Source organism: Mustela lutreola, chromosome 1, assembly GCF_030435805.1.
Source record: "Mustela lutreola isolate mMusLut2 chromosome 1, mMusLut2.pri, whole genome shotgun sequence".
In the NCBI taxonomy this organism is placed as follows: domain Eukaryota; kingdom Metazoa; phylum Chordata; class Mammalia; order Carnivora; family Mustelidae; genus Mustela; species Mustela lutreola.
Window position 1 is genome coordinate 282089326 of NC_081290.1, and position 14450 is coordinate 282103775.

Genomic DNA, 14450 nt, shown 5'->3' on the forward strand with positions numbered 1-14450 from the left:
AGCTGCCTCCTCCTGTTTCTTCTCCCAGCCGGGCAGGGACCCAGTCCCCCTGGGCAAGATGTGGCTCAGCTCAGCCCAGCCCGCCAGCCTTGCAGGAGAGAATGGATTCCTGTCTGGGGCCTGGGGGAGGCCAGTGCTGGGTGGCTGCTCCCTCCCATCCTCAGGGCACAGACAGGAAGCAAAGCCCAGGGCAGTCCACACTGAAGGAAGAGAGAGCACTCGGTGAACGTGGAAGATTTTATTTATTTTTAAAAAACATTGAAAAATAAACCCATGTCTGCATATGTTCCCAGCCCTCCTTTCTCTAAGCTTTCAGGCCGCGGGTCCAGTGGGCACCCTCAGAGCTCAGCACTTCTCAGCAGACTCCAGAATACAGGAGAGCTGCCCATCCAGTTCTGCCACACTCAGGCCCCGAAGGAACCTCTCTGCCCACCTCCCCCCTCCAGCCCCCTCCCCACCTCACCCAGACTTTATTGCTAAAAGAAAGGAAAGAGGAAGAACAGCCAAGGCTGTCCTCTCCCCCATCCCCCAAGCTAAGATCACTACCCCCTCTACACAAAGGGCCAGACCCAAAGGCCAAGCCCCAGCAGACTAGGAGGCAGCCATTCCAGCCCCAGCCAGGAAGAGCAAGGACCCTCAGGCCAGCTCAGAAGACCCCTGAGCCCCAGCCCCTGGCTGGGGTGGGCGCCGAAAGACTCCACTGCCAGAATCCTGCAGAGCCCACAGGTCCAGACTGTGCCCACTGGCAGCTCTGGGACTTTGAAAGACCTGCCCAAGAGCTCGAGTCCCTTCCGTCCTCAGTGAAGCCAGAGGTGTCCAAGGATGGCCAGCAACGGCGTTCTGGAGCCTCTGGAGGGTAGAGGGCCTCAGGGCTCAGAGTGAGGGTGCCGGAGGCTCCAGGGGGGCTCCAATCAGGGTGGGTGGGGGTTGAGGGCCAGGCCGGGCACCGTGGCGGGAGGCAGCCAGAGCAGGGCGGATGAGAGGTGGTGGGGGCTGGTTGGGGGCCAGGCGGGGCTGGAGGAACCGGCCCTGCTGGAGTGGGGGTGGCTGGCGGAGCAGGGTGGGCGCCGTGGGCAGAGGCGGCCTCAGCAGCGGCGGCGGCTGGGACAGCGAGGCGGGAGGCGGCGGCGGCGGCGGCACGGTGGGCAGCGATCGGGGCACAGACGTTGAGACGGAGGTGATCTGCACCTGAGAGGTGAGAGAAGGGGAGACCAGGTTCCAGCACAGCCTCGCCCCCACCTAAGACCACAGCCGGTCCCAACCCTCACTCTCAGCCCCTCACCTCATCGTCTTCCTCGAGGGCTGGGGCCGGCAAGGGGGCCCCTCTCCTAGCCTCCTCCATTGGGACTGGGGCTCCGGGGGCCCCATCCTGCTCGGCCTCCCATTCCTGCAGCACCTCCTCCAGGTTGAAGCGGCGCCGATAGCTCACGAAGAAGGTCTTCACCTGGGTCAGGGTCTTGTTTCCAATGACCTCGGCAATAGCCCCGAAGTCTTTGCCGTACCTCCGGATGGCTACAAGGGTCCAGAGCGCAGCCAAGTGTGAACACCCCATGAGAAATATTTCCTTCCCTGACCCCTCCCTTCCCTTCTGCCCCAGGTCCTTGGAGGGTGGGGAAAGATTCCTGGGGCTCTCCATAACGCACCCCCCCGCAGTCTAACCCACCTTGTACGGCCAAAAGCTGCTCATCGGTGGTCCAGCGGGAGTTGAACTTGGTGTTGGCCTGGAGAGCAGAGGATTTATCCTTTGAACTCAAAACTATGCAAACAGAGGGCCCTGCCCCCCAGAGCTCCCCTTTCGGCTCCCGTGGGCAGCACAGGAGTAGCCCCGGCTGCACCCAGGCCTGGAGCCCCCTCACCTCCGGGGGGCGCAGTGGATCGATGCCCCCCTCCAGCGCTTGGCGGAGGCTGCTGTTGGTCTGCTTCATGCTTTGTACCTGAGAAGGCCGAGCAATGACCCATCAAGCTCTCCTGCCAGAGAGGCCACCAAGACCAACTCTGGCCACAGCTGGACTACACCAACACGGCTCATGGCCACCCACCCACCACCCAGCTCACCCCTCCCGCCCCACGCGGTTTGTCCCCCTCTTACGGACCAGAGGAGTTTCCTCAAAAGGCCCAGAAAAGAAGACCCAGTTACCCAGAAGCCTAGATGATGCGGCAGAGGCAGTCGGGGCATCTGGACTTCTCCCCTTGCACCCCAGCTGTCCCCAAAATTGTAGCTCCCTGGGCTGCCCGCCACCCCCTCCACACGGCCCCTTCCTCTCTCAGGCCCCCACCTGGCGCTTGAGGGAGATGAGCTGCGAGTCAAGGCCTCGAAGAGTGAGGTTGGCAAGGTCTGGGCTTCCTGACACAGCCGTGAGGCCCTCGGGGCTCAGGTACATGCCCTTGGGTGGGCGACGTCGGGTTCGCAGCGGGTGGTGACGGTACTGAGACCCCTGGGCCTCCTTCTTCCCGGGGCCTGGCCGGGTATTCAGGGGCCGAGAGGGCAGAGGCTGCAAGGGAAAGGACAGGGGTGGGTGGTGTGGAGCCCAGCGACAGGGCAGGCGGGTAGGCAGGGCCAGACCTCACCTCTCTCTTAGGGTCTCCAGCATCCGGCTCTCCCTCACTAACGGCTCCCCGGCCCTCTTCAAGCTCATCGCTGTTGACACAGGGGCCCGGAAGGGAGTGAGGCAGAGGCCAGGGCCACCCCCTCCCCAGGGGTCAGTGTGCCCCCCCCGGGGCCCCCAAGACCCCCACCTGTCTTCTTTGTCCTTTCGGCCCCCCAGCCGCCGAGCCTGTCTGTCCATCACGCTGGTCCGGCTGCGGGTCTTCTTCCATGAGTAGTAATACTTCACCAGGCTGGGGATCAGCTTGTCAGGGAGCTGGAAGGACAATGCCAGAGGCTGGGGCCCACCCCACACCCAGGGCCCACACCACACCCGGGGCCCACCCCACACCCTGCACCCACCCGCCGGGGCAGCCTCATCACAACCAGAAGGGCTAAGGAACACTTGGCTGGGGCGAAGGGGCTTTACCATCTGCTGGATCCGCTGGAAGCACTTGCCATGGAAGCCAAAGGCCTGTTCAAACAGCACCTTGTCCTCCACGGTCCACTCGTCAGGGAACGGGGTGAAGTTGGCCAAGTCGGCCAGCGACTTCTCCACATCGTGCTTATGCCACAAGAGCATGCCCAGCGCCTGGTCCGGGAGAGGGAACAACTCAGCTCGGCTGCCCCCAGCACTGTCCCATCCCCACCCCGGATGCCCATGGGGCCAAGGCTCACCTGCTCAATGTTGTAGCCATGCTTCTCCTTGGCCATCGCAATGTACTTGTCAACTGCAGGGATGGGAGGGGCCCGGTATTGGAGAAGGGGTTACCACTCCCGACCCAAGCCTGCTTGCCCAGATGGAGGGAGGCCCCCAGGGGCTGGGCCCCCAAGCCTGAGTCCCAGGGCAGGGGCTGAACCCACATACCTAAGCCTCCAGCCCAGTAACTGACTGGCATGAACCCAAACCCCCAGCTCCCAAGGATGTGACCGAACCGGGATCTTGCCCACTCACGCTTGGCATCTGACACACAGTGGTTGGGCGACCACACCAACATCCCCTTCAGCTCCTTGTTACTGTAGCGGGCTGGGCTCTCTGAAACACAAGACCAGAAAGGGGAAGACCTTCGGCTCAGCCTAGCAGCGCTGGTCTGGACCCGTGGCCAGAGGGTGGCAGAGAAGTGGGGCTTGTGAGGTGAGGCCCAGAAGGGAAGAAGGGGCAGAGACCCAGACAGGAAGGCAGCGCAGGAAAGCTAAGCCCATGCCACGGGCTACCCACCCCCGCCCGCCCGCCTGCCTGCCTGTCCTCCCAGTGGGCACCAGCCAAGGGCTCCCCCAGGTGGGGCTCAGGGCCAAGCCAGGGGCCCTCCGCTCCCCTCCCTTCGCAGCCTGTCCTGCCACTCACCAGGCTTGCACTCCGGAATTACGGCCTGGTAATTGGTTCCAACGCGGATCATGCTGTCTGTGGAGCCAGGGGGAGGCAGTCAGGACTCCAGGGAGGGAGCGGGGAGGGCAGGAGGATGTGGCGGGGAAGGGGTGGGGGGCGCTGGCCCGGGGCTCTCCTTCCTGACCACCCAGGGCCCTCACCTTCTAGAAGGCTCACTTTTCCCTGATCTTTCCCCTCAGTTACCCTCAGCCACAGAAGAAACTGGAAGATGAGAGACCCCGCCTAGTCATAGCCCATAGTGGAGGTGGTTGGGGGGCGGGGTGGTGGCGGGGACAAGGGGCCAGTTTAGAGCCCAGGCCAAGTAGAGCCCTTTGTTCTGGCGGGGGGTGGAGGGGTGGGGAGGGGGGTCTGCTGCCCCTAGACCTGGACCATAGCCCTGCAGGGAAGCCAAGGCTCCTCCCCACATGAGCCTCACAGCTCGGTGTGGAAGTGTCTTTCCAGCCCCTGCCCCAGCCAGACCTCAGTCCCCCGTAAGGTGGCAAGGTATGAGCGGCCCAAACTGCGCCAAGGAGGCCTGCCTGAGTCCTTCAGAGATTGAGGGCAGGGCAGGGCAGGGCAGGGCAGGCAGGGCGGGCAGGGCGGGGGTGGGCAGGGCCGCCTCCTCGGCAGCTAGGGGCCCAGCCTCCAGACTCCCCGAGCCGGCAGACCCCGGGGCTTGGGGAAGAAGCCAGCCAGAGGCTCCAGTCCTAGGAGGCAGGAGACACGAGTCGCAAACGCCCGTTGTCGGCAACTCTCCCCCCGCCCCACTCGCGTCCCCGGTGCTGGTGCACCTTTAACCCTAGGCCGCCGGGCTCACCGTGCGAGTGCTCCTCCTCGCTGCTGTCATCCTCCGAGTGGGGCTGTCCGCCGTTGGGCGCCGTCTTGGCCCGGCTGCGGGACAGGATCCCGGAGCCCGCGCTCGGCTTCTCCATCACCGAGGGCATTACCCCGCCCAGCTGCCCCGGGGGGCGCGGGAGCCTTCGGAGAGCCGCGGTGGTTGCCGCGCTCGCCTCGAGTGCCGTGCCCGGCCCGGCCTGGAGAGGTCGCCACTGAGGCTACGAGAGGCAGGAGGTCAGCGTGGCCGGGGTCCCGCGGGGCAGGAGCCCTGCGGACAGCTCCGCGCTCTCCGCGACCCCCACGGGCGAGGGCGTCAGAAAAGTTTGTGCAGAAGTGGGGTACGCGGGGGATGAGCGCAAGGTCCGGTGCGGCTGGGACGCGCTCGCTCCGGACGCTCCACGGGATTGGGGCTCCCCCGGAGAAGTCGGGGCACCCTGCCTTCGGGGCGCCCCGGGGCCCCAACGCCCTCACGCCCACGCAGTTGAGCGGGCAGGCGCTGCGGCGCAAGTGGCGCCCCCCGCGGGCTGCACGCCTCTCGACTGCACCGGGATGCCCCCGTCCCCGGGCGGGGACCCCTGTCCCGACCAGACCCCTGCCTGCGACGGCAGACGGCGGGGTCCCGGCGGCGGTGGCGGCGGCGGCGGCGGTGGCGGCGGCGGCGGTGGCGGCGGGACGGCGCGCACGGCGCGCCGCGCTGGGCAGAGTTGCCGGGAGGCGGGCGGAGCGCAGCCGCGGGCGCCGCCTCGCACCCTCCCCGGCGCGCTCGCTCTCCCCGCCGCGCTCGGGCTGCTGCTCGCCCGCCCGCTCTCCGCCGCCGCTCGCTCCTCGCGCACACAATGAAGCTGCTGGCAGGGAAGTAGTGCCGGCTGCGGCCTCAGCACCCCTCCCCCAGCCGATGCCTCCGCCAGCTGAACATCTGGCCCTGGGGTGGGAGGGAGGGCCCGGGGGGCGGGGCCTGGGGGCCGGGGCTAGACCTCCAGGGGGTGGGGTCAGGGCCGGGGTGGAGAGCGCTTCCCTCCGCGGGGCCCCGGGGCTCCCGGACTTGCCCCCGGGGGGAGACCCCGACTGCCCCCCAGGAGTAGCCGGGGGTCAGCTCCACCCACGCGCACACCAGTCCCGCACACCAGTGGGCTCGGGTTACTGCCGCCTGCCCCCGGGGCCCTGAGGCCGCCTGCCCGCCCGCCCGGGTGGAGCCCAGCTTTTCCTTCCATTCCCCTTCCTGCCAAGGAACTCCCCGCCCCCCCTTCCGCAAGGGGGACCCCCTCCCTCTTGCGCCCTTGGGGGCCAGAGCGGATGGGAGGCCGGACAGGCGAGGAATGAATTCCTCCAAGAGCTACTGGGCCCAAGCCTAGCTTCTGGTGCATCTGTGGGTTCCCAGGGGTCACCTCAGTTCCCTTTAACTGCTGCAGAATGCACCCCAAAACAGTGGCATAAGGGGCCGAGGACTGGGGAGTGGGAGGTGTAGGGGAAGGTCTGGACCGCAGGGAGTGGGAGGAGCCGGGTCTTCTCCCCACTGGGTTCACTGTCACCCCAGCTGGGAGCAGCATCCCCCCTCCCCCAGGACCATCGCGGGCAGAGTGACAGACCGGGAAGCGGGTAGAGCGGCACAGACGGAGATGGGGGAGGGGGTGGGCAGAGACTTTCAAAGCCAGACCCAGCCACCCTGCCAGGCACACAAAGAGCCAGCGCACACACCGGCGGCGGCTCGGAGCCTGCGAGCTGCGCCCGTGCCGGTCCCTGCCGCCCAGGGCACGTGCTGCAGCTCACACAGGCCGAAGCCCCCGCCTGCCGCCCCTCCCACCCGGAGCCCCAGATTCCTAGACACACCTCCACCGGGCACACCCCGCTGTGCCCAGACCGAGCCGATCCTGCGCTAGCACCCTCCTCTCCCTTCCCTTTCTCGGCCACTCTGTAATCAGATTCCTAAATTTAGAAGCAACCCGGGGCCCAGCCAGGGATCCCCGCCCCCACCCGCAGCCTGCGGCCAGCCGGCCGGGGTCCTGCGGTCGGGCCACGACCCGGCTGGGGCCGCCTGGTCCTGGGGGCTCCTGGGAGGAGTCCAGGCAAGTCAGGCACCACCCCACCCGGCTGCGGCGCTGTCGGGCCACGTAGCCCGCCACACCTCGGCCCAGACCTAGGGAGCCTTTTTCCTCCTCTTAAATCATGGATTGGGCACCAAGCCCCAGGGTGGGGAGGGAGGTCTGGTCAAAGGAGGAGAATAGGGGCGCCTGGGTGGCTCAGTGGGTTAAAGCCTCTGCCTTCGGCTCAGGTCATGATCCCAGGGTCCTGGGATCGAGCCCCACATTGGGCTCTCTGCTCTGCGGGGAGCCTGCTTCCTCCTCCTCTCTCTCTGTCTCTGCCTACCTCTCTGCCTACTTGTGATCTCTGTCTGTCAAATAAATAAATAAAATCTTTAAAAAAAAAAAAAAAAAAAAGGAGGAGAATAAATGGGCCAAGGGCAGGTCTGACTTCAGGGGGTCTGCTCCAAGATGAAAAGAGGCTCCCAGCCTGACCCCTCCTGAGCGGCAAGGTGCCACCTCCTGGTGCCCTGCACCTCCAACCCCCTCCTGGCTGGGAGGGCTGCCCTCTCCCATACGATGGAGTCTTCCGTCTTGCCCACCCCGGGGCCTCCAGTTAGGCTGGGCCTCAGTTGGACCCCTGCCCCCCACCTTTGCCTTCCTTCTGGGCTAATACCTAGCGAGGGTACGGGGCCCAGACCTCACCCCCAGGCCTCAGCATCATACTTATTTTGGCCTCCTTCCTCCTCTAGGGCTACCCCAGGTACCCCCAGTCACTGGCATCCCCCCATCTCAAGTGCCCCTCTCCCCCCACCCTCCCCTCCACCCTGGCCCCTGTTAAAAATCTCTTTCTGCTCCCACTTCTCCCTAGAGTCTGGAGCTCAGGGCCCCAGGAAGATTCTGCTATGGAGGCTAGGGACAAGGAGAGGAGGCTTATTCCTTGGAGTTGGTGGGGGTGGGGTAGTCCCTAGGCCCTGGTGCAATGAAGCTTCTACCCAGGAGGTGGGACAGGGACAAGGGAGAGGTATCTGAGGAGTTTGGGGGCAACTGTGGGGGCCAAGGCGTCCAGAGAGGAGGCTTATTCCTAATGAACAGCCCCCTCCCAGGGGCAAAGGCAGGGAGTTAAGAGGGGGAGGGGCAAGGCCCCACCCTCCCACCTGCTGCCTCTGCCCCCTCCCCAGCTGGCCCCCTCTTTTGTGCAAAGCCACACAAAGGACAAGGGGCCCCGGCCGGCCTGGCCATCTGCTCCCAGCAGCCTGAAGGCTCTTAAAGAGACAGCACCCCCTCCCTGCCGCCCGGGGGGCTGTGGGGCGAGGGACAGGGGGAGCCACTCCTCCATAAGACCTGATCTCAGTGGAACCCCAAATCCCACCCACTTTTTCCTGGCTCCCCCAGCATCCAGGTCAGGAATCATCTTCCCCCAGCCCAGGCCCAGGGCGCAGAGGTGCCACGTGGCCAGGAACATGAGGGTGTGGGAGGGGAGAGACAGAGAGGCAGCCCAGGGACCAGCCCCTCCTCTCCTCCAGCCTTAGGCGGCGGAGGGGCCAGCAAAGCTCGATTGCGCGGTCCTGGAACTGGGGTCCCTCACCTCTGAGCTTTGTGAGAGCCGCTGGTCTCTGGGAATCACCTCCCCGCCATCTTCACTGGTGAGCTCCCACTCACCCTTCTTCGGGGAGGATGACAGTGCCTTCTTTTTGAGGGCTATAGGCCAGGACGCAGCCCATCGCCTTGCAGCAAACCGGCGATCTGGGCACCTTTATTTCCTGAATTTCCCGGTGGAGGAAACTGAGGCTTTGCTCAGCCCCGGGCGGGGTGGGGGTGGGGGGAGCACCCCCGCCGCAACCTGCAGGCCTCCAAAAAGCCACCCACCCTGTCTGAGGCCTGCCTTCCTCTCCTAGGCCAGATAAGACCCCTCACCCCTGAGATTCCCCAGGGAAGCCAGACCGAATCCCAGCTTGGGGCTTCTGCTGCACTGCTAAGGGACATGAGTTTACATTATTTGTGTGATTGTTTATTTCCTGTCTGTCTCCCTGCTGGGCTGTGGGCAGGGATTGTGTCCACTGTGTTCCCTGTGTCCTCAGTGCCTCGCATACAGTAGGCACTCAATATTTGCAAAAGGAATAAGTGCCAGAAGCGTCCCCCACCCCCCGCCCCAAAAAGTCCTCTTCCCTGGGCTCCTCTGTCCTCTGCCCGTGGGGCATCTTGCCTCCTCTCGGCAAGGTGAGACAGAAGGGACAAAGGTTGAACAGGGATGCTGGGAGAGAAAAGCAGGGTGACCTTGAGAGAGCTACCGGGGCCTCCCCTTGCATCTCCCTCCTCCCAAAGGCGGGGGCAGCTCCAGCCAATCCTGAACCCGCAGCCCTGCCAGACAGACTGGGACTGTCCCGAGCTCTGGCCCTGCAAGGCTGGCCGCTGTGGTGTGGTGCCTGGGACCCCGGCCAGGCCCTCAGTAGCCACAGCCAAGGGGCTAAGCTCGGGGAAGGAGGAAGGCAGGCGGGCAGGCCCTGGGGTGGGGGAGGGAGGTTGGCCGAATCTAAGGTGAAACCTGGCTGGGCCACTGCGGGGGACCTGAGGGGAGGTGCCTCCCTGGACTGGAGGCCTGGGGCGGGGAGATGGAGTAGGGGAAGTGGACAGGATGGCCTCCTGCATGGAAGCGGTGGGGGTGAGGGGGGAGCTCCCCCCAGGACGCCCACCCCTCAATCCTGCCCAGACAGGAATCCCATTCCTCCGGCTCCCCAAGACCCCTGGGGCCCAGGGCGCTGTCCTCCCCCTGTCTGGGTCCAGCTCAGGGTCCCCCACACTAGCCCACACTCCCACCCAGGGCTGTGAAGAGCTGAGAGAAGGTGACAGAGGTGACGATCCGGTGCTTGGCACCGCCTCTGCGCTTTGGCTGCAAGAGGAGGGAGGTGAGGCCCTCGAAGCATCTGGAGTGGTGCTGGGGGGAGGGCAGAGCAGGAGGCAGGAGGTCAGCAAGGAGACCCCAGGCTTCCTGACACCCACGCTGAGGAAATCTGACTCCCTGGGCAAAGCAGGAACTGGGGAGGAAGGGTCAGCAAGACCTTCATTCCGAGAGCCCAGAAGAAGACACAGAAGGCGACAGGAGCTCCCTGGACCCTGCCAGCGGGTGGGGAGGATGGGGGGGTGGGGAGCGCTTCCAGACCCAGGAGCCAGCTCCGTTTCTCCGGAAGCCAGGAAGGGGGCCTCCCCTTGCCCTCACCTGGGTGACAGCTGGCGCCCTCTGGCGGTGACAGCGCAGACCGAGGGGTCCGGCCTTAGCCTGGCCACAAATGTCCTCCCAGGGAGAGTGAACCTGGCGCCCGAGGGGCCCATTCTCTTGGGCTAAGTGTATGGGATCTAGGTCTCCCCACCCCCACGCTGGGCCATTTAGAGTTACTGAGCTTTAGATCCAATCCCCAGCAAGGATCCTTGGCCCAGGGCCACCAGAACCTCCCAGAACACAGTCAGGTGGGGCAGGAACCCTTACAGAAATGGCAGAGGAGACAAGAACAGGGAAAGTGGAGCACGTGGGGGCTCAGATGGTGAAGCATCTGCCTTGGGCTCAGGTCATGATCCTGGGGTCCTGGGACCAAGTTCCACATCGGTCTGCTTCTCCCTCTCCCTCTGCCTGCCCCCCTGCTCATGCTCTCTCTCTCTCTCTCTCTCTGAATCTCTGTTTCAAATGAATAAATAAAACCTTAAAACAAACAAACAAACAAGGAAACAGGGAAAGTGCAGGGGCAGTGTGGGCTACTGAGCGCAGATCTGGGGTGAGTCCTGGCTCTGTTTCTTGCTTGCTGTGTGGCCTGAGGGGAGACACTTGGCCTCTCTGAGCCTCAGTGTGTCCCTCTCTCAAAGAGAATGATAATGCTGATACCTGATTATTGGGAGGTCCCACATCATCTCGGATGGACTGTAATTAGAACCTCTATCAGTGCTGGTTTCCCTTGAAATTAAGGGTCCTCTGGAGCACCCACCAGCAGGACTGGAAATACCCTCTCTGCTCTCTGAAGGGGCCCAGGCTCTGTGGACTGCCTGAAGGCCATTGCCCCCCCAGGGTTCCTGGGTCTGACCTCTAGTGCTAAAAACTCTTCCTCTGTGACCTCTGACACCTGACACCCTTCAGAACCATCCACCAACCACTTCAGATTCCCGCCTTCAGTCTGATCTCTCTAATTCATCATGCACACACAGCTGGATACGGATTTTATTTTGAAGATTTAAAATTCATTTTTATTGGGACGCCTGGGTGGCTCAGTTGGTTGGATGACTGCCTTCAGCTCAGGTCATGATCCTGGATTCCTGGGATCGAGTCCCGCATCAGGCTCCCAGCTCCATGGGGAGTCTGCTTCTCTCTCTGACCTTCTCCTCGCTCATGCTCTCTCTCACTGTCTCTCTCTCAAATAAATAAATAAAATATTTAAAAAAAAAATAAAAATAAAAAAAATAAAATTCATTTTTATTTATTTTTTTAGAATGAGTGGGGTGGGGAATACAGGGAGAGAAAGAATCCTGAGTAGGCTCCATGCCCAGAACGGAGCCCCAACACGGGGCCTGATCTCACAACCCCAAGATCATGACCTGAGCCGAAATCAAGAGTGGGATTCTTAACCGCTCAAACCCAAATCCCCAAGGTCAAGCGTCACATGCTCTAGCAACTGAGCCAGCCAGTGCCCCCGGATTCTTTTTTTTTTTTTAAGTAATCCCTATGCCCAATCTAGAGGGCTGGAACCCACAATCCGGAGATCAAGAGTCCCATCTTCTTCCAAATGAGGCAGCCAGGCACCCCTCTGGATACAGATTCTTCAGTACTGCTTGTACCATGGCTCACTCCTGCTCAATAACCTTCCAGTTGCCTTCCAGGCACAGTTGAACTTCTCTCCCAGCCCAGCGACTCAAGGGCCTTCTAGCCTGGGGTGTTTTTGTTTTGTTTTGTTTTTAATTTATTTATTTGACAAAGATCACAAGTAGGCAGAGAGGCAGGCAGAGAGAGAGAGGAAGGGAAGCAGGCTCCCTGCCGAGCAGAAAGCCTGATGTGGGGCTCGATCATAGAACCCTGGGATCATGACCTGAGCCGAAGGCAGAGGCTTTAACCCACTGAGCCACCCAGGCGCCCCTCTAGCCTGTTTCTGATCCAGCCAAGCAGGTCTGTTCACCATCTGCTGAGCCCCACCTGGTGCCCCAGGTGCCCCATCTGCCCTGGATGCTGGCCCAGCCCACCTATTTGCATGCCCTACGCCCGGCCCCTCCCTTGGGACCGCTGGCTCCGGAGAACAAGTCGGCTCCAACCTGGCACGTGCAGGGCTCCTGACCCGGCAGCCAGCACCCTTCCTGCCCCCTCTCACACCTCCCCGACTGCCCCATCTGCTGCATGGCTCTTAGCACACGACCTCGCCTCCCACTTCCAGAAAGAATTGAGGACACTGGGAGGAGCCCCCTCCAAGGCCTGCCCGCACACCCAGAGCTTCAGCTCTTTCCCTCTCCCAGATAAAACTGCATCTTCTCTCTTCAAGACCAACTCACTCCCAGGCTCCTGGGTCTCCCCCTCCACTGACGGGCCCACAGGTAACCCCCACACACACACCAGCACACCAACACACACGCACCCCTCGGTCTCATGTTCACCATCCCCCGGCTGTCCCTTTCAGCTAAGCTACTGCTGCCTTCTCCTCTCTCTCTCTCTCTCTCTCTCTCTCTCTCTCTCAAGCTGGGCATCTTAAAAGAGTTGTTCACACCCTTTATCCTTGTCTTCACCTCCTACTCACTCCCCAGCCCACTGCAGTGCGGATTCACCCTCTGCCACTCCGCAGAGAATTTTCTTGCCAAGGTCACCAGTGGCTGTTTTCTCTAAATGCAAAGGACTTTTGGCAGGCACGGGTCTCCCTCCTTGTCTGAGCAGGACTGGACGGAGAGGGCCGTCCCACTCCAGATGTGAGTCCCCCCCGCCCCCCCGCCCCAGTCACCCCTCCTGCCTGCCTCCTGATGCTCACCCTTGATGCTTCAGGTCCAGCCCACATCCTTAACTCCTGGACTGTGGACTCTCCAGCCTCCACCTCTAGCCCAGACTCCCTTCCCAGGCTCTGGACCGCCATATCCAACCGACTGCCTTCTGGATATCTGCTGGCGGTTATCTCAGGGACCTTGTGCTCATCCTGTCCAAAACAGACCTCAGCCTCTTGACCAGCCATTTGCATTCCCACTTCCCCTTCCTATCCTTACCCAAAGTAGAGACAGAGATATTGCCCTGCACACCTCTCTCTGCTTCACTTCCAAGTACATCAGTTTCCAATTTCTGTCAATCCCCTCGCCCTGGGCTGTCCCCATCCCATCACTGAGCCGGCCTCCCAGCTGGCTTCCTTGCCTCCTCTCCTGCTCCCTTCTAATCTGTCCTTTATTCAGCAGCCAAGGTGATCTTTCTCAAATCCAATCTGATCAAGTCAGTCCTCCACTGCTGATTACCCTTGGCTGAAGTTCTAGCTCCTGATCATGACCTATCTCCTTCAAAATCTGACCTCCTCGGGTGCGTGGCTGGCTCAGTCGGTGGAGCCCGCAACTCTTGATCTCAGGGTTTTAAGTACGAGTCCCACGTTGGGTATAAAGATTACTTACAAATAAAACCTTAAAAAACGGAAAGTCTGACCTGCTGACATCCGTTCCCACTTTGCCTTTCTCTTCTGAGAATCCGTATGGTGCCATTGAACCCCAATGTCAGCCTTTCCCAAGGCCCTGGACAGCATGATTGGTTGAGAAAGAAGACTAGCAACCCAATTAGCACGTTGCAAATATGGAACAAAGGCCAGGGAGCTGAGCCAGGAGTGCTGGCTGCCATCTTTGATCATCAAGGAAAGCCAACACTGTGGATGTCACCATGAAGAGAGTGGTGGGGGGGTACTGATTTCTCAGTGGCATCGTTGAGCTGCTGGATCAACTTACCTGAAGCCACTGATCCCCTGAAGTTTTAGTCATATGAGCCAATACATTCCCTTGATCAAGCCTTGTTGATTTCAGTTTTCTGTCACTTGCAACCATAGCCTCTAAAGCAGCACATCTGTCAACACCATCCCACTGGAATTATGCTTTTTTTTTTTTTTTAAGATTTTATTTATTGATTTGACAGACAGAGAGATCACAAGTAGGCAGAGAGGCAGGCAGAGAGAAACGGGGAAGCAGGCTCCCTGCTGAGCAGAGAGCCTGATGCGGGCTCAATCCCAAGACCCCAAGACCCCAAGACCATGACCCGAGCTGAAGCCAGAGGCTTAACCCACTGAGCCACCCAGGTTCCCCAACAACCTGCAATTCCTTTGTGTCATTCCTTATACCTGGAACGCTGTTCTCCTTTTCCTTGTTGGCCAATTCTCCATTTGAGCAAAGGGAAGCCCTTCTGACTGCCCCAGCCCCTCTCACTCCAGAGGTTCCGGGAAATCACTTCTGCCAGATCTCCCCTGATTCACACTGCCATGTTGGGAGCTCCTTAGGGAAGGCAAAGACTTACAAAACAGTAGGAGCAAGATCCAACTTCTTTTTTTTTTTTTTTTTTTAAGATTTTATTTATGTATTTGACAGAGAGAGGGCAGAAGCACACAAGCAGGGGGAGAGGCAGAGGCAGAGGGAGAAGCAGGCTCCCCACTGAGCAGGGATCCCAATGTGG

At 61.5% G+C, this 14450-nt stretch overlaps 1 protein-coding gene across 3 annotated transcripts; it reads right to left on the reverse strand.

Annotated features, from left to right (window-relative positions):
* Positions 1–482: 482 nt before the first annotated feature.
* On the reverse strand, positions 483–4901 carry RCOR2 (REST corepressor 2). 3 transcript variants are annotated; one of them, XM_059145397.1, is made up of 12 exons: positions 4768–4901; positions 3930–3986; positions 3540–3620; positions 3263–3315; positions 3015–3176; positions 2737–2861; positions 2569–2638; positions 2277–2492; positions 1857–1934; positions 1664–1721; positions 1283–1512; positions 739–1188 (listed from the first exon to the last, which is right to left on the reverse strand). In XM_059145397.1, the coding sequence occupies exons 1-12, from the start codon at positions 4892–4894 to the stop codon at positions 874–876; spliced, it is 1572 nt and encodes a 523-aa protein (XP_059001380.1). In that variant the 5' UTR covers positions 4895–4901; the 3' UTR covers positions 739–873. The 3 variants fall into 3 exon arrangements, with proteins under 3 accessions (XP_059001391.1, XP_059001380.1, XP_059001386.1); XM_059145403.1 differs by lacking the exon at positions 4768–4901 and adding an exon at positions 4431–4473; XM_059145408.1 differs by lacking the exon at positions 1283–1512 and having other exon boundaries at positions 483–1188.
* Positions 4902–14450: the final 9549 nt, after the last annotated feature.

Bases quoted from the DNA above. Each gene is read 5' to 3' on its own strand.
- RCOR2 (XM_059145397.1), bottom strand. From the start codon at position 4,894: ATGCCCTCGGTGATGGAGAAGCCGAGCGCGGGCTCCGGGATCCTGTCC. The intron at 3,177-3,262 runs GTGAGCCTTGGC...CTCCCGGACCAG, and splicing joins ATGGCTACAACATTGAGCAG to GCGCTGGGCATGCTCTTGTG. The intron at 1,189-1,282 runs GTGAGGGGCTGA...CTCACCTCTCAG, and splicing joins CCCTCGAGGAAGACGATGAG to GTGCAGATCACCTCCGTCTC.